General features: G+C 47.6%; 1 protein-coding gene across 1 annotated transcript; it reads right to left on the bottom strand.

Annotated features, from left to right (window-relative positions):
- Nucleotides 1-642: 642 nt before the first annotated feature.
- Nucleotides 643-25,606, bottom strand: GPR137C (G protein-coupled receptor 137C). Its single transcript, XM_081864375.1, has 7 exons — nucleotides 25,170-25,606; nucleotides 13,145-13,188; nucleotides 11,997-12,225; nucleotides 10,070-10,219; nucleotides 8,663-8,788; nucleotides 6,152-6,261; nucleotides 643-4,549 (listed from the first exon to the last, which is right to left on the bottom strand). Exons 1-7 carry the CDS (start codon nucleotides 25,518-25,520, stop codon nucleotides 4,384-4,386), a joined length of 1,176 nt encoding a protein of 391 aa, XP_081720501.1. The 5' UTR covers nucleotides 25,521-25,606; the 3' UTR covers nucleotides 643-4,383.
- Between the last annotated feature and the right edge of the window lie 209 nt (nucleotides 25,607-25,815).

The raw sequence follows: 25,815 nt of genomic DNA on the forward strand, positions 1-25,815 counted from the left end.
TTCTCCCAGGTCAAAGGCTAACTGCTAGACCGCACTGTTTCTCAGAGCTGACCCTTGGAAACTAGAAGCACCCAAGACTCCTCTCCCCCCCCCCCCCCGTGGTAGGTGGGAACTGGCACATTCTTTATCCTGCCTCCAGCTATTTCCCCCAATCCTGCTAATTCCCCTCACTCTAAAAAACCTCTACATCCGACTGCTCCCCCTCCAGCTGTTTTGGTCTGTGCCACAGTGGCTGCTGGGACTTGTAGTCCAAAACAGCTGGAGAGCACCAGGTTAACAAAGGCTGCTCTACTTGAAGGTAAATGCAATTTATTTACTTTTTTAAAAAGTATGCATTTTTGTTGGAATTATCAGACATTGTAAACACACTGCCTTTGGGAGGGGAGCATTCGTGACCCATGGCAGAGAATTCCATTTCGTGTGTCCCCCCCCCCATTTAAAAAATACTCTACCATTCTAGGAGTCTATGGTACCGATTTACCAGTTTTTGTTTACAAAGTTCATGTGGGTTTTTTTGTTTTGGTGCTTTTGCAGAGTTCTCCATTCCTCACCCCCACCCCACCCCTTCTAATTTTTTCCTCTTGAAGAAGAGGTTGAAGAAGAGCAAGAAAACCCAAAGCCGAACCTTTGAAAACTCCCGTCTCACAAGAGAAAAACAAACCTTTATTTCCAAAACATGAATGGCATTACAGTTCAGAGTGAGGGAGATTTAAGCGTGGGGTACATTCATTAGGCGCAGGCTCCCAAGGGCTGAAGGGACAGCTGGCAAAATGGCGCCCCTCAAACCATACCACGAACGGGCGAACTCTCGCACATGGCAGGATTTGTCCCTTTAAATAAGAAGCTGTCCACGAGAACAAAAAGGGCGCCCACCTCTCGTCAGCCATCCCTACTTCTCCATTCTACAACCCCACCCCGCTGTCCTAACCGACAGTGGCTCCGACAAGTGGGAAAGATCAGGTTTAGTCGATGCAGTTCAGTGCAAAACGTTGGATAAAGAGCTCATAGCCCTTAACACAATGCCCTCCTCCTGCCTACGAAACAAAAATTATAAAGTGCTCCCAGTGCATTGTAAAACTCTTAAAAGCGGAAAAGAAAACAGGTGGGTGAGGGGTGTTAATAGCTCGATCTGCCTTGGGGGGGTTAAGGAGAGCAGCACAGAGTTTGAGACAGGACTTGTTTCACCCGAGTCAGGGATCAATTGATGCCGGGGTGGGGTGGGGTTCCTAGTCACACATTAGCTTGGGATAGGGAGGGAGGGAGAGCGCTTATAGCCAATATGGCCTTTTTCAAGAGATGCTTAAAATTTGGCAGCTGTCAAATCTCACATGTCGACACTAACATGTTTACGAATCCGCCTCCCCCCCCCTGCAAAATGGCCACCCTGACAGGGCCCTGATGCAACGCTAAAAACCACAGTTTACTGTTGCAAGAGAACAGCTCGGGTGTTTTTCCCTACCGCAAAGCGCGACGTGAGGTTTCCTTCAAAACACAGTTTATGAAGCTGGCTCGTTCCAATCAGATTAGCCACAGGTTAGCACTCGGACACAATGCTAAACTGGTTAATTTAAATTTTAAAAAGCGGTGAAAGCTACATTGGAGGAGGAGAACACAAGTCTGTCAGGGTGGAGGCCCTAGGCTTGGCCCTGTAACACTAAACTAGAGTTTAATGCTATTATCTCAACCTGCAGCCACTCTTGAAAAGTTGCCAGCACTTCGGCGTGACTTCAGAAACTGGTGTAACATGTAGTTTTCCTTCTCAATCTGTGAACAGGAGATACACCCATTATTCCAGCCAGATATCCTCACGGGGTATCAGGCTTAGCTTGCGAATTGAAAGGGACAGCTACACAGTTCTACCCCCGGGAAGATATCTTGAGGTCTGAAAAGCAAAAGAGCTGCTGGAATGAGATATGTTTCTCTCCTAAACAAACGCTTACAGATGGCACCTGAAGTTTTGATCCATGAGTACCTTGAGGCGGGGAAATATCCTTTTTGTCCTGGGGCTGTTAAGAGTCTGCTAATGGAGATGAACCTCCACACATTTCCCAAAGCAGCCTCTGAACTAAGTCCCAAAGAGCAGCAAAATGCTCTGGTTGGTCAGAGTGAGCTGAACAGAAAAAAACCAGAGTCAAGAAATCTGTGCAAAGTCAAGAAATCTGGGGCAACCCAGCCCAATGGGCAAGGAATAAATAATAAAATCATTATTATTTATATTACACAAGACGCCTGAATTTGTGAGCACAGCGCTAGGAATAAGCAAACGTCTCCCAGCAAGTCTTTGGCAAGTTAGCATCACTTGGGAGTGGAATTTGCTGACAACCTTGATGGCTTTAGGCCCCCAAACCAGCTATTCTCCAGCACATGACCTCAGCCCAGGGGTGTTTCTTTTGGGGGGGGGGGTTGGACACACCAGGTGCCGCTGAGCTACAGCTTCCATCAGTCCCAGCAAGCACGGCCAATGGCCAGGGATGTTGGGAACTATAGTCCAGTTGATGGGTGAAAGATTCCCCAGATCTCTGAAGAGGCTGAGCTGCAAACAGTTATTTGGGTGAAGAGCTTGTGCAAGAACCTAAACTTGTTCGGGCACTTTCGCATGCACGACACCCCCCAACAAATTTTAAAATCGGCACTTTTTGCTGAAGTCACGTTCACTTTGAGCAGGCCTGGCCAAACTTGGCCCTCCAGTTGTTTTGAGACTACAATTCCCATCATCCTTGACCACTGGGTCCTGTTAGCTAGGGATGATGGGAGTTGTAGTCCCCAAAACAGCTGGAGGGCCAAGTTTGGCAAGACACTGCCTCCTGCCTCTCAATGTTAGGGATAACTCACCTGGTTCTCAAACTGCCTGAGAAGCAGAATGCACGCAACCTGGTGGAACAGTGAGCTCCAACTCTGGGTCTGAACTTCTGTGCAATGGGGACATGTCTTCATTCCGTCACAAGGGAGCAGAATCAGATTTTTGCAGCCAGAAGGTGGTGGAAATGACCCAATATAAGAAGGGGTTCATCCAGCCTGCCTCTTGACCCTTAGGGAGTCTTCACTTTATCCCAATACTATCCACTCAAGAGTATACTTTCCCAGCTTGGATTTTTAAAAAATGGACGGATTGCAGCTTCTCTAGACAACACAGCTGTGTGCATTATAAACAGGCAACCGCCCCCTATCCCCGTCTCTGCTGACTGCCATGAACTGCAAAATCTTCCAGAAGATGCATCAATGGCTACACTTCTCTATTAAGAAGAAGCAGGGAGTAAAGGAGAAGAGGGAAAGTTTTCTTCAACTCTGTTAGAGAGTACAACCAAACTTTTTCTCCATTGCAGATGACAGTGCTATTTCGTGATTGCTAAGCAGTCCAAATGCTAACCGTGCTGCTTCCCGGCTGCTAAGCGAACCCTAAGAAGGCTCTCCCATCCCGGACCACACCTGTAGCTGGCTGGCTAAAAGCAGCCGAGGTATCAACCTCAGGTGCCTCTGCAATATCCATAGCAAGCAGGCAAATGGTCCTCATGGAGCCATTCTGTCTTAAACAAAATAAAAAAGCACCACCGAGTAACAGCTCTGCTTTCCCCAGTGTGTGAACCAAGTTTTTTAGTTTTATAAATCAATGCTCAACATAAGTCAGTCGGTCGCAAGGGGCTTCAAACCACATGCAAAAAAATATAGATATGAATAATTGGTTTCAACAGCCCCAGGAATAAACAGATTGATAGTAAAAGTATAGCTGCAAGGTAACTTAACCCTTGTGAGACCACGACACTTGTGCCACACTTGTTAACATTCTTTCTTTTTGTGTGTGTTATGGTTTCCGCATTTTAAAACTCTGAAAAGTTTGGAAGCAAGGAATTCCCCACCCGACCCAAAACGTCCCCACCGTTAGTACGCAGAGATGCTCCAGTCATCGCAGGAAGACCGAACAAACTTCCCCAGCTATGGATGTGCAATTAAAAGGGTTACCCAGAACCGTCTTCCCGAGCTGATGGAGACAGTTGACTGGCAGGGAGAAGGAGCATTCCTTGGGAAAGTTCGGTTAAAAGTGCAAATTATCAGCCATCAAGGTCTGCCAGCAAAGGTCTGTGCTGCTGTTTTTGGTTGCCAAGGTGGTATCCCTATCTGGAAGGCCCGACCCACTGAAACGAAATACTATAGGGCTGTGGTTTGAACTCGCCGGCTTCCATCATTGCAAGTACCACTTGGCAAGAAGAGTTGGCTTTGCAAAGCCCCCGTCCTTCCGTTCCCACGTCCCGGAAACCTCGGGAGTCATGCTAGGTATTTGGGGACCCAGCGGGGAGCTGCCGCCCGAGTTCTGCACACCTGGTTGGAGGCCTGCTCCGTCCGCTTCCCACCCAGGCGCAGCCCCCCAGAGGCACGCGAGTTCCAGTCCTACGGCACCAGGCGGGGGTTCGGGTGGCTTCTCGAATCCAGGCTCCCGTGGGTGAAAAGCAGCGGGGTCACGTCCATCGGAGGGGCCACCAACGGCGGGATCATGACGCAGCTGTCGCTCCCCGTCAAGGAACCGTACCAGCCGGAGCTCTGGGGGGTAGCCAAGCTGCAGAGAAAAAGGACAGGAGGGAAGTCCTGCGGGTCCGGGAAAACCAGTCCAAAACCAAATGCACCAATGAAGGAATGGGTTTCCCAAACCCAAAACTGACTGTGCAGGCAGTTTGAAACTGCACCAAAATCCTTATTTTTCCTTAGCTAAAATGCTTTAACTTGAGCTCGTGAGCCAAAAACCCAGCTGTATAAACAAGTGCTCAGAGCCCTCTCCTTTATCAGTTTGTGACGGCAAGAATGGCCTTGACTGTACCAGTAGAACAGGGAAGACACGTCTGTGCCTTATCTTATATCCTGACCACAAAGGTGCACAGACTTAATCTGGGAACAGCGCCAGAGGGTGTTCTTGGAGATGGTGACCTCTTGCTCCAAGATAAGAGTAGGAACAGGAAGATCCTTTTATGGTCAGAAGTACAGGAAGGAAAACCCTTTTATGGTTAAGAGTGCCGGAGCAGGAACATCTGTGATGTCAACCTGCGTGTACAAGCTGACGTGGCTGGATTCCTGGGGAAGGGGGGAGAGGGTGCCTGGAGGATATATATACTGCATGAAATTTCTCATTTCTTGGGACTTGCTGTGGACTGACCACGCAAGTGCCTTCTGCTATCCGGAGAGCAGAATAAACTCTTTCTTTGAACTAACCTTGGTGTCATTTGACTTCCTTCCTCCTGTCCGGGAGCAACGCAGACCCAATCGGTGAACTCTAATAAGGCTACACCTAAACCAATGAAAGGCCAAACCTCCAGCTGTTTAGGGACTACAATTCCCATCATCCCTGACAGCTAAAGGTAGTTTTCTGTTTAAGTTACATTATAGTCTATTTAAGTCATGTGCTAAAACTTAAGTTTTTTTATAAAATAATTGTTTAACCACAGCAGTTAACAAACATGGGTACATATGCTATATTGTTATCGTTTTAGTTAAATATATTGTTAAGGAACTGATTTTTTTTCTCCTTCCAATAAAGTACAGCAGTTAACTGATTAAACAGTTAACTGATTAAACCTCACAATAATTTCATAATTACTTGTCTATGTATTTCTAATAGTATGACCAAATCAGTAAATTTTGATGTTGTAAAAGCTACTCTGAATATTCATTATTCAAAAAATGAAACCTTCATCTGGTTGTAAATATTAAGACTACCAGCAAGAATGAGTCTTTCTGTAAAAAAAAAGATTTAAATCAAATCTTACTGACTAGTGATTTAAATTGTGATTTAAATCCATTTGATTTAAATCAAATCCACCCTGCTGTGAGATTATAGGGAACCAGGTAGAGGTTCTTGGTAGTGGCACCCACCCTGTGGAACACCCTCCCATCAATGAAATAAACAACTACACAACTTTCTAAAGCAGGCATAGGCAAAGCATAGGCCCTCCAGATGTCTGGGGACTACAATTCCCATCATCCCTAGCTAACAGGACCAGTGGTCAGGGATGACAGGAATTGTAGTCCCAAAAAACCCATCTGGAGGGCCGAGTTTGCCTATGCCTGTTCTAAAGCACGTGCTCTACCCACTGAGCCATACAGCCGTTCCCTACGCTTTGAAGTGGGCTGCCGACAAAACGCCCTCTCCCCCCGTCAACCGCGCTACCTTCCTCCGCTGAGCCTCGGAAGGTCGTCGTCACTGTCGTACCGCCTTGGATTGTCGAAGAAATAGGCGCGGGAGTTGTAGCTGTGGCTGTTTATCATTCCAGCTGGCGCCTGTTTGGTTAAAAGAGGCTGTTAGCTAAGTGAGCAAAACAGACAGCGATCTTAGAACATGGGTCTGGGGTGCAGACAGTCTTGGGAAGCATCCCACTTAGGGGGAGTTGGGGAGGAAAGTCTCTTTTAATTTCCTTTTCCTCTTTCAGTGGGTGGGGGGGGGGAGAACCTTGCAGAATTTGCAACGTTTGCTTTGATGTAAAAATGTGTGGAGCTTAGCATTAGCTGAAAAAATAACTCGTTAAACGAATGTGCTGCCAAAGAACTGTAGCACACAGCCCCCTGTTCTGGAGTAAGCATATCAGTATGGAATGAATAATGCTTTGCAGGGTTAAAGAAAGCGAAAAATGGTGTAAAAAAGAGGTAATATACATTAGACACAACAACCTAGAAATAGGAAAAAAATTAAGGTCTTAGGAATGAAGGAAAGAAGTCAGTATGTATATACACCGTATTTTGCACTTATAAGACGTACTTTCCCCCTCCTAAAAAGTACAGTGGTACCTGGGGTTACATACGCTTCAGGTTACAGACTCTGCTAATCCAGTAATATTACCTCAGGTTAAGAACTTTGCTTCAGGATGAGAACAGAAATTGCACAGCGGCAGCGGGAGGCCCCATTAGCTAAAGTGGTACCTCAGGTTAAGAACAGTTTCAGGTTAAGAACGGACCTCCAGAACGAATTAAGTTCTTAACCCGAGGTACCACTGTAAGGGGAAATGTGTGTGCATCTTATGGAGCGAATGCAGGCGGGAGGCTCTGCTCAGCGCTCCCTTTAAAGAGCCGCGTAGAGCGTGTGTGCAGTTCTTTGAGGCTTTTCCCCAAGGAGGGAGAAAGTCTGCCCTTCTCCCTCCTCGGGGAAAAGCCCCCAAGAGCCGCACCATAGCTGTCAACCGTCCCTTATTTGGTGGGAAACTCCCTTATCCCAGCGCCGTGTCCCGCTGCTCTCCCTTATTGATGATGTCCCGTAAATTTCCGGGGTTTCAAAGGAAGCAGCTCCTCTCCCTCCCTCCCTCCCTCCCTGCCGGCCAGGGAGGAGGGAGGCTCCAACTGTTGCTTGGCTGCGTTGCTCACCCAATAAGGAGTCTGAGAACGACTGGGGGGTGGAGCTTGCATGTTTTGTGCCAATCAAATCGGCCACGTTGCCTGGGGACTCGCCTTTGCTCAGCGCTTCCCAGCGGAGAGGGGACGGTGGTTTTCCTTGCTGCGTCCCCTTTGCCGGGTTGCTGCGCTGTGGGAACCACCGCTTGAGGCTTCGTTTGGCTGCTGGCTGGGCTTTCTGCCTTTGGCTCGGAAGGGCTCAGAAGTTGAACATACCCATGTTTTGAAAATCCCTTATTTTCGAGGCTGCCGGTCCCTTATTTTCTAATCAGTAAGTTGACAGCCATGGAGCCACACACACACTCCCCGCGCTTTTTAAAGGGAGCGCGGCTCTTGGGGGAGCCTTAGCCGTGCGCAGCCTCTCCCGGGCAAGGGGAGCCTTCATCCCGCTGCCCTGCGGAGGCTTCGCATAGCTATCCCTGGCTTTTGCGGGAGGTAGGTGAAGGGACAGAGTGTACGGCTCTGTCCCTTCCCCCACCTCCCAGAAAAGCCCCCAAGAGCTGTGCTCCCTTTAAAGAGCGCGCGGCTCTTCCGGGAGGTCGGGGGGAAGCCAGAGGCTTTCTTTTGCTGAAGCCAGGAGGGCAAAAGGGATCGGTGCGCACCGATCCTGGCTTTAGGGATAGCCCTGCAAAGCCTCCTGAGCGAAGATGGAGTAGCGTTCCCTCTTAGCTCAGGGAAATTATTTGTGTTCCTTTCTTATTTCTTGTTTTCCTCCCTTAAAAACTAGGTGAGTCTTATGATCTGGTGCGTCTAATACAGCGAAAAATACGGTATATATGTAATGATTAGATTAGAATGATTATATGGTTTTATTTGTAGATGTGTGTTTCTGTTTCTTGTGTTCTTTTTTCCTCTTGTGTTTTTTTCCCTTGTTTGTACTGTTTTATTTTGGATTCAATGTTTATAATTTTTGTTGTAATTTTGCACTGAAAATAAAAAGAAAAGAAAAGAAAGAAATGTAGCACACACCCACCCCACCGCCAAAATCCTATTTTGGAGGGATTTTATCTTACGCACAACAAATACAGACTCCTGAAACTCCCTCTCAGTGGTGAAACTTTGTTTTCCCCATGGTCTTCAATACCCCACCAAACAAATATTAAGCCTCTCTTAGATATACTGTGCTGCTTCTTGCTGCTTCCATTACTTCCGCTCTATCAATTTGTTTGATTTGCTTCAACAAAATCTTCTTTAAAAATAATAATAATTTCCCTTCGAGGCGGTCTTCACAGTTTGAGGGGCATGCTCTGTTTTTAACTGGGAAAAGTAGATGATCCATGCAAACCCTGCGTGATCGTACCAAGTTCTGTGCGATCCTCTGAGCCCGGAAGAAAAGAACCAGGAATGCTGTAGGGACAAATTCCCAGAGGAACAAGACGACCCCAAAAACCACGTATTCTTCGCTTCCAGCTTCTTCGCCTCGAACCTGCGGGAACAGGGCATGGATTCAAGTCCAGCACTCAAGGAGATAGGTTACAGTGGCCAGGGGTCAGCACACCTTTTCAGCAGGGGGCTGGTCCACTGTCCCTCTGAATATATTTTTGGGGGGATAAATGATTGAATTCCTATGCCCCACAAATAACCCAGAGGTGCATTTTAAATAAAAGCACACATTCTACTCCTGTAAAAACACCAGGCAGGCCCCACAAATAACCCAGAGATGCATTTTATGAATAAAAGGACACATTCCGCTCATGTGAAAACACGCTGATTCCTGGACCGTCCGGGGGCCGGATTTAGAAGGCGATTGGGCTGGATCCGGGCCCCAGGCCTTAGATTTGCCTACTCATGGGCTACGCTGTGTCTGGGACTGTCCTTGATGACTGTCCTACGAGTACAGACTTCCATTGCGGGACACCTCTTATTTAGAAGATTCAGGAACGATAAGAGAGAAGGTACTTTTCAACATGGTGCACAGTTAAACTATGGAACTCATTGCCACAGGAGGCCATGACAGCCACCACCTTAAATAATAATAATAAAATAATAATAATAATAATAATAATAATTTATTATTTATACCCCAACCATCTGGCTGGGTTTCCCTAGCCACTCTGGGTGGCTTCCAACAAAATATTAAAATACAACAATCTATTAAACATTAAAAGCTTCCCTAAACAGGGCTGCCTTCAGGTGTCTTCTAAAAGTCTGGTAGTTGTTTTTCTCTTTGACATCTGGTGGGAGGGTGTTTCACAGGGCGGGTGCCACCACCGAGAAGGCCCTCTGCCTGGTTCCCTGTAACTTGGCTTCTTGCAGCGAGGGAACTGCCAGAAGGCCCTCGGCATTGGACCTCAGTGTCCAGGCTGGATGATGGGGGTGGAGATGCTCCTTCAGGGATACTGGACCTTTGAGGCCGTTTAGGGCTTTCAAGGTCAGCACCAACACTTTGAATTGTGCTCAGAAACGTACTGATGGGCTTTAAAAAAGGATTGGACAAGTTCATGGAAGAGGAGAGGGCTATCAAGGGCTGCTAGCCACAAAGGCTGCACTCTGCCCCTACAGTTGGAGGTAGCAAAGCTTCTGAATACCAGTTGCAGGAAACAACCTTGGGGCAGAGCTTGTCTTGTGTTCGAATCCTAACTGTGGGTTTCCCACAGGCATCTGCTCAGCCAACGTGAAGACAGGATTTCTGGACTAGACGGGCCACTGACTCTTCTTCTGTTCTTATATGGAAATTCGGAAACACCTGGAATCAAAGCTCACTGACCTTATCCGAAAGGTTATCCCAGCCATAGTTGAAGGGGCTGGGCACGTGATCCGGCGAGATCGCCACCGCCACCAGGTTATAGAAAGCCCTCGAGGAGTACAGGAGGAGGACGACAGAACCCACAAGCAAGGCTTGGCAGACAGATGTGCCCTAGTTTTTTTTTTTTTAAAAAAAGAAAAACACATATACACTGAAAGAGGGCATTAAAAATACAGCACATTGGTGCTCAGATCTTTCTTCTTAAGTGGTTGTTTTTACGCTGGGTAAATTGTTCACGAGAGAACTGAACCAGAAGAGCTGTTCATCTTTCTTTCTTTTAAGAAAAACAGCTTTTAAATATTTGAACATGTCAAATTCACAAAGAATCAGAAGCGATAGAGAAGGAATCTTTTACTCTACCAGCCTCGAAGATGGAGAGGAATGCTCTTACTACCCTATGTAATGACTGGTTGGCACAGACACTTACCGTATTTTTTGCTCTATAAGACTCACTTTTTCCCTCCTAAAAAGTAAGGGGAAATGTGTGTGTGTGTGTGTTATGGAGTGAATGCAGGATTCAGAATATTTTTTTTCTTGTTTTCCTCCTCCCAAAACTAGGTGCGTCTTATGGTCTGGTGCATCTTATAGAGCGCGAAATACGGTATTTTCAGACACGAGATAAAAGCAACCGGTTCAAGCATGGAGCGAGGGGGGGGGGGAGCCGAGACGCCATGTCCTTAGAGATCGTCACCCAGGGTAGAGACCTGTCTGTTCTCGCTTTGGTTAAGCCCGTAAAGCTCCGTGCACAACGGACTGTGCTCCATGAATATTCTATGCTAATTGATGCAAATTTATTCAGAGCTACTTTGGTGTGTTTTCTTGCCCATTCCGTACGGGCAGCCTGCCTGTTGGAACTTGAGAAATGGGCTGCAGGGTCACGGAACGTTCACAAACATTCCACAGAGGCAGGAAAGGGAAAGAGTCAGAGAGGCAGGTAGCGTCCATAAAAAGAGTTGTGGATGGGTAGGGAAATGAAAGTGGCTCTTGCTCTGCTGTCAGACTCAATAATAATAATAATAATAATAATAATAATAATAATAATAATAATAATAATAATTTATTATTTGTACCCCGCCCATCTGGCTGGGTTTCCCCAGCCACTCTGGGTGGCTTCCAACAAAAGATTAAAAGTACATTAAAACATCGGTCATTAAAAACGTCCCTAAACAGGGCTGCCTTCAGATGTCTTCTAAACGTCAGAAAGTTGTTTATTTCTTTTGACATTTGATGGGAGGGTGTTCCACAGGGCGGGCGCCACCACCGAGAAGGCCTTGTTCCCTGTAATCTCACTTCTTGCAGTGAAGAAACCGCCAGAAGGCCCTCGGAGCTGGACCTCCGTGTCCAGGCTGGATGATGGGGTTGGAGACGCTCCTTCAGATATACAGGACTTCAGATATACAGGAGCTTCATCTGCTACGCAGGCTGATAAACAGCTGCCCTGGACACAGAATTAACCTGCGCCTCTATGGACAGCTGTAAAATTCATGTTAAATTGCTGTTTTAGGGGTCGTTTTTAAAAGTCTGGAACGGATTAATCCGTTTTGCAATCCTCTCGATGGGAAATCACGCATTGGTTTTGGAACGCTTTGGTTTTGGAACGGACTTCCGGAACGGATTAAGTTTGTGAACCAAAGTAATAAATAATAATAATAATAATAATAATAATAATAATAATAATAATAATTAATAATAATTATTTATACCCCGCCCTTCTGGCTGTACCAATTTTCCACTTTAACAACCACACCCTACCTTTGCGGAGACCAGCCACTCAACGTCACTCCTTGGAAATGGGAGAGTTTAAGGCGAGGGAAAACAATAACAATAACAACAACAACAACAACAAGAGCAACAACAAACCAACCCACCAACCCTTGCTGTCCCTTACCTTGGACTCAAGGTAAGCATTGGCCGAAGACATTTTGGACAGCTTGCACATGAAACAGGCTAGCAGCACGGCACAGAGAATGAAGAGGCTGTCGTTGATCAGAGCCCGGGTGTACACCGTCCACCGCAGCTGGTCCTCAGGGAGGTCGACGTGCGCCAGCAATGCGCATGTCAAATTCACAAAGACGAAGAGGAGGCTGGTCAGGATGGAGCCCACGTACAGGGTGGCCCTGGAAATGGAAACAGAAGGTTATCCCATCCGTGTCCCAACATGGAGGCCTTCTGGTCATTGGACCGCAGTTGCTGTCTTGCTTGATGCTGCTGGGAGGAAAGGGACATAGCCAGGGCCGGATTTAGGTTTGATGAGGCCCTCAGCTACTGAAGGTAACGGGGCCCTTTATATGTCCAGCTGTCCTTTGTCAACAACAAATTGTCGCTGGTTTTTGTGTTGAATATATGCTATATGGTAATTTATGCACCCGATAGGTATCTAAAGCCATTTGCACATAACAGTCCATGCAGAATGTAGGCACCCTATATATAGAAAGGAGCAAACCAGTGATATTTGAGGGAGCCAGGCTAGCAGGCGGGGCCCATGACTTACATCACAGGAGCCTACACAACACAAAACACTGTTACTGTATGTAGGTTTTATTTCATTTGTTTTTTAATCTTATCGTTTGGAAATGTACATCCAGGTTTTCTTCCTTTAAATTTTTTGGGGCCCCCAAGAGAGTGGGGCTCTAAACTATAGCTTGTTTAGCTTATATGTAAATCCGGCACGCGGATGGCTCTGTGGGTGACGCTGTGGGTTAAACCACAGAGCCTAGGACTTGCCAATCAGGTCGGCGGTTCGAATCCCCATGACAGGGTGAGCTCCCATTGCTCGGTCCCTACTCCTGCCAACCTAGCAATTCGAAAGCACAAAGTGCAAGTAGATAAATAGGTACCGCTCCAGCGGGAAGGTTCGCCAGAAGCGGCTTAGTCATGCTGGCGACATGACCCGGAAGCTGTACGCCGGCTCCCTTGGCCAATAAAGCGAGATGAGCACCGCAACCCCAGAGTCGGTCACGACTGGACCTAACGGTCAGGGGTCCCTTTACCCAACTAATGTGTTACAAGGCACACACCCCCAAAGGTTAGACTCACTTGTATTTGTTGAATTCGGCGGCACACTTCACTTTGAAGATCACCTGTTCAGAAAGAGAGAAAAAGTGGGTCTCTGTGAGGTTTTCCCCTATTCCATCATAGGACTACCTCCAGACAGCCTTTACGTTGTGCATTTGTGATGATGTACCAACTTTGTCGGACTGGTCATGTTGTGCAGATGCCTGATTATCGTCTTCCAGAGCAACTACCCTATTCCGAACTTAAAAATGGAAAGCGTAATGCTGGTGGTCAACAAAAGAGGTTTAAAGACTCTCTCAAGGCAAATCTAAAAAAATGTAGCATAAGCACTGACAACTGGGAAACACTGGCCTGCGAGCACTCCAATTGGAGAACAGCCTTTACCAAAGGTGTCATGGGCTTCGAAGACACTCGAACTCAGGACGCAAGGGAGAAACATACTGAGAGGAAGGCAGGCTTGGCAAATCCACACCGGGATCAACTCCTGCCCGGAAATCTATGTCCCCACTGTGGAAGGACGTGTGGATCCAGAATTGGCCTCCACAGTCACTTATGGACTCATTGTTAAAACCGTGTTTATGGAAGACAATCTTACTCGGCTATGAGGGATCGCCAAAGAAGAAGGAGAGCTTATCCCCATGATACACGAGGAAACCAGGACCTGTTTTCTTTTGAATTTTCTGCTAGGAATGAGTCCCCCTGAGCAGTTTGCCCCAGCGTTCCAGCATCCACACTGACAGCTTCAGCTGCTGTTTCGATCTGGAGAAGTGTGAATTTTGGAGCCTGGCTGTGTTTCTGGTCACGTCTAGGTTTGAGTAGTGCGACTTAAGGGCATAAGAACCACCTGCTGTGTCAAGTTGTGGGTGAACAGATCAGACGACACAGCGATTCTTCAGGCAGCTCTTGTTTATTCACAGGCCAGAACAGAACTGAACTGAACTGAAGGGTTCAGCCAGCCTGCTTATAGAGAGCTCAACTACAACGCAACGGTAACAACTTTCTGTAACTATCCAATCACTGAACGTCACTTTCAATCCCTTATTTGCATATGTGGACCTGAGTGAAAACTATCTACAGTATGCCCCTGCTGGCCCAGGGTGAAAACTTCAGTGCATAACATGCTGGATCCGGCCAGTGGCCCCTCCAGCCCAGCATCCCATTATCACAGTGGCCAACCAGTTGCCTGTGGGAAACCAGCAAGCAGGATTCGAGGACAAGAGCCCTCTCTCCCCTTATTTTGTCAGGAGCCAGAGTCAGGCAGAAGTCAACAATAAAACAATAAGATGCTTGGCAAATCCACACCGTGATCAACTCCCGCCGGGAAACCAGTGTCCCCACTGTGGAAGGACGTGTGGATCCAGAATTGGCCTCCACTCTCACTTACGGTCTCATTGTTAAAACCGTGTTTATGGAAGACAATCTTAGCTACGAGTGATCACCAAAGAAGACGACGATAAGCGGTGGAAAATGAAGGTGAAGCTATAATGTTGTGGAAGATCAAGGCAGATCAGAGGCCTGTTAGCACAAGTGAGATCAAGATGGAAGTTGGAGCTTTTGGGACATACAGTTTTAAAAAATTTAAGGAACAAAATTTGAGCTCCACTTTTAAATTTAGAGGCCTGCTTGGAAGAAAAATGGTCATTACTGGGACAGATCTTCCCCGAGAGTTGGTGTTGAACACAAAGGATGGTCAAAAAATCCGGCAGAGTGAAAAGGAAAGAGTTTTAGGAGCCTCGGAAGTTTGGGATCCAGGCTGAGAATTGATGGACTGATGGATACTGATTTGGGGATCAAACCGGAAAAGGGAGGGTGGGATTTGGGAATCCAAAGGGTGTTAAAATATAGTTTGTTAAGTCCTTTTTTCTTTTTATAATTTTTGCGATTTTTATGGAATGTGGGGAAATTGTGGAAGGGAAACTTGGGTCGACTTTAGGAAAAAGGTTTAAGATTAAGTTAAAATTGGGTTTTTTAAATTAATTAGAATAAGAACTTGTTGAGCAGACAATAAAATTGGAATGCAAGAAGGGGGGGGAGGAGGTCTGAGAAATAAGGTGAAAGAAGATAAGGTTCTTTAAATATTATGTGTTTTTTAATTGTTTTTCTTTTCTTGGATATTTTTTGTGTTTTTTAATTTTTGCTTTTTGTTTTGTTATTATATGGAAAATTTCAATAAATATTATATATATATATAAAAAAGAAGACGACGATAAGCAAGCCCGTGTTGAGAATGAAGGAAGTCAATTAGAAGAAAAGAAAAACTGAAATATGGTATATATTTATATTATTATTTGTTTAGTTTAAGTTTTCGTACGTTCTCACGTTTTATTTGTATTTTCTTGTTTGGTGTTTTGTTGTTGTTTTTCTTTTGATTCTGTACTATTGTTTTCATGTTTAGTTCGACAAGTGTGTGTGCGCGCGCTGTAAATAAACTCAATATAAAAACTAAAAACTAAAGCAAGCCCACTTTGCGTACTGTTTGTGCATGCATAAGTTTCGGGGCAGGCATACCACTTTGTTTCATAGATTTGTAGAGTTGGAAGGGACCTTCAGAGTCATCCAGCTGGTTTCTGATCCTCCTTAAATCCTCTGTAAATCCACAATACAGCCTTCACTCAGGGAAACAAGGCCAGAAACACATTCCCTCTTCCTCCTTAATGAATGTAAGAGCCTTCTGGATGAGAACAGAGTCCCATCTATCCCATCCATCCTCTTGTGGCTTAGGGCCTGTGTATTTACGGGACCACTTCTCCTGGTCTGCCCCGCAGAGGACCTTAAGGTCCATGAATAACCATAGTTTAGAGGTCCCGGGCCCTAAGGAAGTCAGACTATCCTCCACCAGGGCCTTCTTAGTGATGGCTCCGACCTGGTGGAATGCTCTGTCCCAGGAGACCAGGGCCCTGCAGGATTTAACTTCCTTCCGCAGGGCCTGTAAGACAGAACTATTCCGCCTGGATTTCAATTCGAACTTAGCCTGATCTTTTATTCCCCTTCCTTCCCTCCCCCTCCCCCTTTTTATGAAGATTACCTGCTCTGGGATCCCACAGCTAATTCTCCCCTGGTCTCCTCACTGGCCCAGACAGGACTAATTTAGCCAGCTAGCCCTGGTGATCATCTAATGTTTATTGGATGGATTCCCACCCTCAATTGATTTTTGAATTCTGAATTTATTGTTATTTACATTTTATACTGTATTTTATGCTGTTTTTTGTTGCATCAATTAAGTGTTTAAAATTTGTTGTTAGCCGCCCTGAGCCCGGTTTTCTGAACCGGGAAGGGCGGGGTATAAATAAAATTATTTTATTATTATTATTCTCACAGTCACCAACCAGATACCTATGTTGAGAACCCTGAAACCAGGACTGGTGCTGGTAGCAAGAGAGAGCCCGAACATCCATGAATTTCTCAAATCTTTTTGAAGCCAAGCTGTTGGCCAGTTTGGTAAAATTCAGAGTTGAACCAAGCACGAAGGACAGCAGCCCTTTCTATTGTCTGCCCTGAATCCTCCGGCATTCAGTTCCACTCACTGGCTCTGAGTTCTAGGATTAAGAGAGAAATAAAAATATTCTCTCTAACCCACTTCCTCCATGCTTAATTTTACAGTTCTGTCATGCCCCACCTCACTCACCTTCTCGCTAAGCTAAAAAGCCCAAAATCAGGGGCAAAACTGGGCTTTATTTCACCCGAGTCAAAGATCCCGTTTGCCACACGCCCCAAGCGCATTTGTGTACACACACAGTGGCTGGGAGCCTCAATGGCGTCTCTCTTGGGGCTTCACCTGGGGCAACCCCCCCTAGCAAATCCAGCCCCCCCAGCTATGGCACTGTCCAAATGTGGAAACCTTTCATCTTTGGAGAGTTGCTCCATCTCTGTGATTTTTGTTTTTTGAGCGTTTTTCAGCTGTGCAATATCCTTTCTGCGGTGAGCTGACCAGAACGGCATGCAGTATTCCAAGCACGGCGGCACCGTAGGTTTGTGTAATAACATTTTGCAGACTGGTACAGACACATATGCACACAGAGTGCTGTGTGTGTGTGTGCGCGCACGCGCATGAGACATAGCTATCAACCGTCCCTTATTTGGTGGGAAACTCCCTTATCCCAGCGCTGTGTCCCGCTGCTGTCCCTTAAATTTCCCGGGTTTCAAAGGAAGCAGCTCCTCTCCCTCCCTCCCTCCCTGCCGACCAGGGAAGAGGGAGGCTCCAACTGTGTTGCTTGGCTGCGTTGCTCACCCAATAAGGAGTCTAAGAACGACTGGGGGGTGGAGCTTGCATGCCTTGTGCCGATCAAATCAGCCGCGCTGCCTGGGGACTCGCCTTTGCTCAGCGCTTCCCAGCGGAGAGGTGACGGTGGTTTTCCTTGCTGCATCCCCTTTGCCGGGTTGCTGCGCTGTGGGAACCACCGCTTGAGGCTTCGTTTGGCTGCTGGCTGGGCTTTCTGCCTTTGGCTTGGAGGCGCTCAGAAGTTGAACATACCTGCGCTTCAAAAATCTCTTATTTTGGCTGCTGATCCCTTATTTTCGAGGCTGCCGGTCCCTTATTTTCAAATCTGTAAGTTGACAGCTATGGCATGAGAGCAAAAAAATAATAATGCCTGAAAGCAAAGAAAGCTGAAATACTGAATATCTGTAAAGGGAACTACCCAAGGGTGGGACACCATGAGAATGGACCGCTGAAGTAGAAAGGCCTTTGGCCTCATCTAGCTGCAGGGATCGTCTTATGGGTATGCAAAAATGCAGAGCTGCCGAGGAAAGGAAGAAGAGAAACAGGGAGGGGAATTGTGCAAACTGTACACACTGAAGTTCCTGCTTCTCAAGTGTGGTGCTCTGTGCTTTGTGGTGGTCCTATGCTAAGGTTAAGGCTTTCTGGGACATTATTTACAATGAATAAAAAAAGATACTAAAATATAACTTCAGTAAAAAACCAGAGGCATTTTTATTAGGGCTAATTGAGGAAGAAATTTATAAAAAAGATGTAGATTTATTTATGTAAGCCACAACGGCAGCGAGAATCCTCCTGGCTCAAAGGTGGAAGCAGCAAGAACACCCTACACTGGAAGACTGGAGAATAAAAATGGTAGAATTTGTGGAGTTGGCGAAGTTGACGGGGAGAATTAGGAATCGGCCCGAAGAAAAATATCAAAAGGCCTGGAGCAAATTTATTATTTACCTGAAAGAAAATTGTACTCATTTAAAAACGTTTGTAGCATTAACGTGAAATGTTTTGTAATGTGAAAATAAGATGTTGATTTGTAAACAAGAGTGTGATATTTTAAGGTGACTATAGGATAAAGAAATGACTACGGGAATGCGAAAAATATGTTATAGATTATAGGGATGTCAGAAAGAGATAGAAGGAAGTCTAAGCTCATCTTGAGCAAATAATATAAGTTGTGAATATGTGTATTGAATTAAATGAAATATGGAAAAATTCAATCAAAATTATGATAAAAAAAACAAACTGTGGTGCTCTGTGCAAGCTAAAGAATTCTCTACAAAGGAGATGGTGGAAGTCGTGGTTTCTGCTTAATCATTCCCTAGCAGAAGACAAACTGGCATTCTTGGGCAACGCAAAGCTTCCTGACTCGGTATTCCAGATCTGTAAAAGGGACCAGTTCTCCAGCAAAATCTTCACTGCCCCCTTCCATGACATGAAGTGTAGCTCATGGAACTGGGGCAAGCTCCCGATATCTGATATTAATTATTATTATTATCATCAATCATCATCATTTTTATCATTACCGTATTGGCCTGAATATAAGCCTCACCTTGTTTCCAAATTCTGACCATGAAAAGTTAAAGCGCGGCTTAAATTTGTGACCTTACAAAAATTGGCTTTTACGATCTCGCTGCTGAAACAGACATACGGCAAAACAGAATGGGTGTGATTGCCTGCAGAATTTTAAGGGAGTGGTTTATATTTGGGCGCGGCTTATATTCGGGCCAATACTGTATTATTTGTTAAACTTATACACCGCCTTATATGGGGGACGCGGGTGGCGCTGTGGGTTAAGCCACAGAGCCTAGGACTTGCTGATCAGAAGGTCAGCGGTTCGAATCCCCACGACGGGGTGAGCTCCCGTTGTTCGGTCCCTGCTCCTGCCAACCCAGCAGTTTGAAAGCACGTCAAAGTGCATGTAGATAAATAGGTACCGCTCTGGTGGGAAGGTAAATGGCGTTTCCGTGCGCTGCTCTGGTTCACCAAAAGCGGCTTAGTCATGCTGGCCTTCTCACCTTAATGCCTATTTTTTTCTGGGGGCTTCCGCAACCCTCTGGAGCAGATTTGGGGATGGTGCAGGTTGCACATACGGAAAAGTTAAGAGGGAGGAGTTCCCACTTCACTAGTGCATAAAATTAGTTGAATCCTATGAATTAGTTGGTGGGACGTGGGTGGCGCTGTGGGTTAAACCACAGAGCCTAGGACTTGCCGATCAAAAGGTCGGCAGTTCAAATCCCCGTGACGGGGTGAGCTCCCGTTGCTCGGTCCCTGCTCCTACCAACCTAGCAGTTTCAAAGCACGCCAAAGTGCAAGTAGATAAATAGGTACCACTCTGGTGGGAAGGTAAACGGCGTTTCTGTGCGCTGCTCTGGTTCGCCAGAAGCGGCTTAGTCATGTTGGTCACATGACCCGGAAGCTATACGCCGGCTCCCTCGGCCAATAAAGCGAGATGAGCGTCGCAACCCCAGAGTCAGTCACGACTGGACCTAATGGTCAGGGGTCCCTTTACCTTTATTACTGCCAGTGGCGTAGCGTGGGGGGTGCAGGGGGGGCCGGCCGCAACATCTGGGGGTTAGGGTTAGGGGGCGCAAATCCACAGGTTAGGGGGCGCAAATCCACGGGTTAGGGGGCGCAAATTACTTGCCTTGCCCCGGGTGCTGACAACCCACGCTACGCCACTGATTACTGCCTTATACCCAGAGGTCTCAGGGCAGTTCACAACAAGACCACAACAAATAAAATCAAACCAAAAGCAGAAACCCAATACCTCCCCCCCCCCGCCCCCGGCACAAAACCACTTTCTAAAACGTTGTTGGATGTCAGTAAGATCAACCAAAGGCCTGGTTAAAAAGGAACGCTTTTGCCTGGCGCCTAAAGGTGTGTAATGAAGGTGCCAGGTGAACTTCCCTGGGGAGAGCATTCCACAGACAGGGAGCCACCACAGAGAAGGCCCTGTTCTTGTTTTGCCGCCCTCTGGACCTCTAGAGAAGGGGGCACATATCCATGCATTTTTTGTGTGTTCCCAGTTACACCTCAGTTGCAATTTGGATTGCATTGGCTTGATCTCCCCATCCCTGACCCCTGAATTTTTATGTGGCAACAACTCCTTGGGGATAGGGGACTTCTCCAAAATCCCTCCGCAAATACGCACAGGCTTGAGCAATGGTCTTCCTTTCTGAGTAAGTGTGCACAGGATATGCTCAGGGTTAATCATCAGTCTCAAGTCTTCCTCCTCTTTGATACTGTCCTGTCCATGCAGCCAGATGTTTAGACCAGTTTCCACCATCTGTCTCTAGGGACTGAAGCTAAGAATCCTTGCTCTGTAGTTAACTTGAGATGTGAATTCATAGCTCATAGAGTTCAGGAGGAGGGAATTGCGGCAGATTCCACCTCAAGCTGCCGTTTTGAAAGCTGGCTTCACCCTTTAAGTCTGGTTGAAGAAGAGGACCCCTGCAAGCTTGAGATCAACAAGATATTTCCCCCTCCTTCAGAACTAGTGCTTCTAATCTGCAGATTTGATTTTAAAGAGCTGTTACATCAGTTAACCCTGTAGTCTAAAGTCAACAGGCCTGCCTCGCTGCTGCACCCCATAATATATCAGCTCAATCTTTAGACCTGCAAACAAACTGAATGCAGTTTAAAAATGTGGAGTGCAGATACACCTAGGAGATCACTGTGAGACCGAAGGAGCTCTGTCCTTCTCTAAACTCATTGGTCTCAAGCCGCTCTGATTGGTTCCCCATGCTTCCAGATTCCTTAATTAACACTAGATTCTGAGGGGAACACCATGGAGAAAAAGCTTGTCAAATACCGTATTTTTTGCTCTATTAGACTCACTTTTTCCCTCCTAAAAAGTAAGGGGAAATGTATGTGCGTCTTATGGAGCGAATGCAGGCTGCGCAGCTATCCCAGAAGCCAGAACAGCAAGAGGGATCGCTGCTTTCACTGCACAGCAATCCCTCTTGTTGTTCTGGCTTCTGAGATTCAGAATATTTTTCTTCTTCTTTTCCTCCTCCAAAAACTAAGTGTGTCTTGTGGTTTGGTGCGTCCTATAGAGCGAAAAATACGGTACGTTTTGGGGAGCCCCCAGAGGCAGAAAATCCAGAAATGAACTCAACCCCCAACTTACTAACCACCAGGGGCAGAGTCCATTGGAAATTGACCTATGCACTTTCCAGGAGGGCACAGCCAATGGGTGCATAACTTTGCATGCCAACATGCTCTGTGGCTCAGTGTCAGAGCATCTTCCTTGCATGCAGGATGTCCCAGGTAACCCCAGGTAGGGCAGGGAGCAGCCTCCCATCTGAAACCTTAGAGAGCTGTTGGCTGCCAGTCAGAGCAGAGAGGTCCTGCCATGGAACGCAGCTTTTCTTGTTGCCTTTACCGCCTCACATGGGACGTGGGTGGAGCTGTGGTCTAAACCAGTGTTTCCCAACCTTGGGCCTCCAGCTGTTTTTGGACTACAATTCCCATCATCCCTTGCCACTGGTCTTGCTAGTCAGGGATGATGGGAGTTGTAGTTCAAAAACAGCTGGAGGCCCAAGGTTGGGAAACACTGGTCTAAACCACTGAGCCTTAGGCTTACCGATCTGAAGGTCGGTGGTTCGAATCCCCACGACGGGGTGAGCTCCCATTGTTCGGTCCCTGCTCCTGCCAACCTAGCAGCTCGAAAACAAGTGCCACTCGAAATTAGGTGCCACTCCAGCAGGAAGGTAAATGGTGTTTCTGTGTGCTGCTCTGGTTCACCAGAAGTGGCTCAGTCATGCTGGCCACATGACCCAGAAGCTGTCTGTGGACAAATGCCAGCTCCCTCAGCCTATAGAGCAAGCTGAGCGCGAAACCCCAGAGTCGGTCATGACTGGACCTAATGGTCAGGGGTCCCTTTACCTTTTACCACCTCACAAGTAGTCATCTTTACCCAGGGGGGAATCAGGGGACACAAAAGGTTAAGAGCAGGGGTCAGCAAGGTTTACCTCGCCTGGGCCTGTTCACTCCAGCAGAGAGCCCTCTGTGGGTCGGAGTGTGTGCACGCAACGCGCATGCCCGTGATTCCCAGTGTCTGTGCATGTGCAGATGCAATTTCTGGTGCCGTGGAAGCGAGTCCCCGCACCACGCTGGTTTAGCACCGTGCGCAGGGACTTGCCTAGTGGGTGGTTCAGTTCATTGGCCGGTTAATAAAAATAATAATAATAATAATAATAATAATAATAATATATTATTTATACCCCGCCCATCTGGCTGGGCCTCCCCAGCCACTCTGGGCGGCTTACATAAAAACCAAAAATACACTAAAATATCACACGTTAAAAACTTCCCTGAACAGGGCTGCCTTAAGATGTCTTCTGAATGTCAGGTAGTTGTTTATCACTTTGACATCTGCTGGAAGGGTGTTCCACAGGGCGGGCGCCACTACCGAGAAGGCCCTCTGCCTGGTTCCCTGTAGCTTTGCTTCTCGCAATGAGGGAACCGCCAGAAGGCCCTCGGCGCTGGACCTCAGCGTCCGGGTAGAATGATGGGGGTGGAGACGCTCCTTCAGGTATACTGGACCGAGGCCGTTTAGGGCTTTAAAGGTCAGCACCAACACTTTGACTTGTGCTCGGAAACATACTGGGAGACAATGTAGGTCTTTAAAGACCGGTGTTATATGGTCTCGGTGGCCGCTCCCAGTCACCAGTCTAGCTGCCGCATTCTGGATTAGTTGTAGTGGCCCATGGGCCTTAGGTTCCCAACCCCTGGTTAAGAGCCTGCTCTTCAGCGAGGTCTGGGTTGACGCTTAACAACTTTCAAGCCCAATACTCTTAAGTCAGACCTTCCGAAGAGCAAGACTCTTCTAGCGCTTCTCTTCGATAGCCTTAAAACCTTGCAACCGGTATGTCATGTTTTCCTAACAGTGCTGAAACCAGCCAATATCACCCTGATCTCTTAGCTTGCCTTCACAAGGATTATGGGATGCCTATGGGTGATGCCGGGAAGCAGGTGGCATTGTGGGTTAAACCACAGAGCCTAGGGCTTGCCGATCAGAAGGTCGGCGGTTCGAATCCCTGCGACGAGGTGAGTTCCCATTGCTTGGTCCCTGCTCCTGCCAGCCTAGCAGTTTGAAAGCACGTCAAAGTACAAGTAGATAAATAGGTACTGCTCCAGCGGGAAGGTAAACGGCGCTTCCGTGCGCCGCTCTGGTTCGCCAGAAGCGGCTTAGTCATGCTGGCCACATGACCCGGAAGCTGTACGCCGGCTCCCTCGGCCAATAAAGCGAGATGAGCGCCGCAACCCCAGAGTCAGCCATGACTGGACCTAATGGTCCCTTTACCTTTCATGGGTGATGCCACCTGCAAATGTCACCCCCTCTCCTTGGAAGGTGCGGCACAGTATTTTGCGGTCCATCGATCCTATGCACACCCATTTGAAGAACAACACTACGCTCAACGGTGCTAGAGGATTGCAGCCTTAAGGTTACTACTCCGGCATCAACTCTCATTCACCACCCCAGAGAGAACCTTACGAAAAAGCAAGCCTTGAGAAGTCAGTGCTTATTTTTTACTGGGGATAACAGCCTCTCTCTCACTCGTGCTTATCACGTGAACATCCCTGGGAGAATGAAATCATTGTTGACACCGCATCCTAAGTGACAAGACACTTTTGTACACACAGAGAGAGGGAGTGTTGCCTGAGATCCGAAAGAAACACACCCACCAAAAGAAAGGAAATTTTAAGGAAATTCAGCCAACTGCTGTAGAGTGGGGGGCATGATCTTGTTCAGACAAGGGGCGCCAAAACTGAAATCGGGAGAGAGGAGGAGGTTTGTGTTCAAGGCTGTACGTAGGTCCTGGGTACCTGCCTAGAAATAAGCCCCAAAGAACCTGGTGTAACCTACTCCCAACTCAACAACGAAGGGGTTGGAATGCAATTTGCTCAACTGAACATCCAAACCTTGAAGCCAGATAATTGAATGTTGTTTTGTTTTGGGAGACAGGAGGAGTTTGCAGGGGTTTGGAAACAGCTGATCAGCAAGACACAGGGTGGGAGGGGTAGGAGATTAACCCCAGCAGAAGGGGGGGGGGGGAGCCACAAAAATATTTCAGTTCTGACCCTTTCATCTTCTGGATTATAGAAAGTGGCAAAACTCGCTTACAGTTTTTAAAAGAAGAGAGTTTCCTAGGATGATGATGATGTGGAGATGCCATCAAAAGCAGGTAAAAATGGGAATAGGGTTAATAGCCAGATCCTTTCAAAGGTCTTGACACTGAAGAAGGAGAGAAAGCAAAACAGGGAGAGGAGGAATGCAGCAACAAGGGGGGGGGGGAGAGAGAGGCTCCGGAGCGATGACGTAATGGCTGACAGCGCTCCCTGCCCCAGCTGAGACAACCTGGGAGGCTGTTGCTGGTACTCTGCAAGCCCTGGCCCCTTAGGGAGGGAGAGAAAGAGGGAGAGAAAAAAGCACATATATTTTACATGCACATCTAGAACTACAAGGGCTCTGTACAGCAAGCCCGGGTGCGCTTGCAACCTCTGCAAAAACTGCAAGAGAGATCACACAAGCCAAGGCTTGCAGGGGGAAAAAAAACCTTTTGGGTTTCTCCAACACCAGGAGGAGGAGGAGGAGGAAAATCCATCCCAAGTTTTTTTGCAGATGCACCAGAATGTGGTAAACAAGAAGAGGCAAACAAGCCGGAGGAGGAGGAGGAGGAGGAGGAAGGGGGGGCGTGCCTGGGCTGCCGGGTGCGCGCGCGCTTGTTTTGTTCTGCTGTTTTTAAAACACCATGCATAAAAAAAAAAATCCAAACAAACATAGATTTATTTGAAACATACAGAGACGACCCTTCCCATCCCACTTACCTCTGCGAAATAGAGATTGAGGAGGCAGCCGGCGGCGAAGAGGAGGCAGACGGGGAAGCAGAAGAGCAGCCAGCGGGGGAGCGGAGGCAGCCGGGGCTGGCGGTGGGGCAGCAGGAGGGCGCCCTGCAGGTAGCAGGAGAAGAGGACGGTGCGCAGCGCCGCCCAGAGCAGGCAGAGGAAGAGGCAGACGGTGCGGTAGCTGAGCCGCTTCTCCCGGTAGTAGAGGAGCAGCCAGAGTTGCAGGTAGGCGAAGAGGAAGAGGCCGGCGTAGAGCAGCGTGTGCAAGGTGCTCAGTCCCAGGGCCAGCGGGGAGCGGGGATCGGGGCCCGGATCGGGGCCCCGCAGCACCATGGCACCCCCGGGGCACCCTTGGGTGCCCTGCAAAGTAACAAATCGGGGGGGGTTGTGCAAAGGGGTGCGTGGGTGGGGGGGTGCAAAACTGGGGGGGGTGCCCTGCACCCCGCAACGGAGAGGCTCACAGCTCCATGCAATTGCTGGCAAATCCAGCTTCAAAAATAATCCATATATATCAATATATTTGCTCTGCCAGTGAATATATTTGCCTGCCCGCCCGCCCGCCCGCCTGCAGCGCCGGCTCGGCTCTCCCCGAACCAGCCAACTCTTCCCTGCCTCGCTCCAGCTGCGA

The sequence above is a fragment of the Podarcis erhardii genome (assembly GCF_964252035.2).
Source record: "Podarcis erhardii genome assembly, chromosome: 1".
NCBI lineage: Eukaryota > Metazoa > Chordata > Lepidosauria > Squamata > Lacertidae > Podarcis > Podarcis erhardii.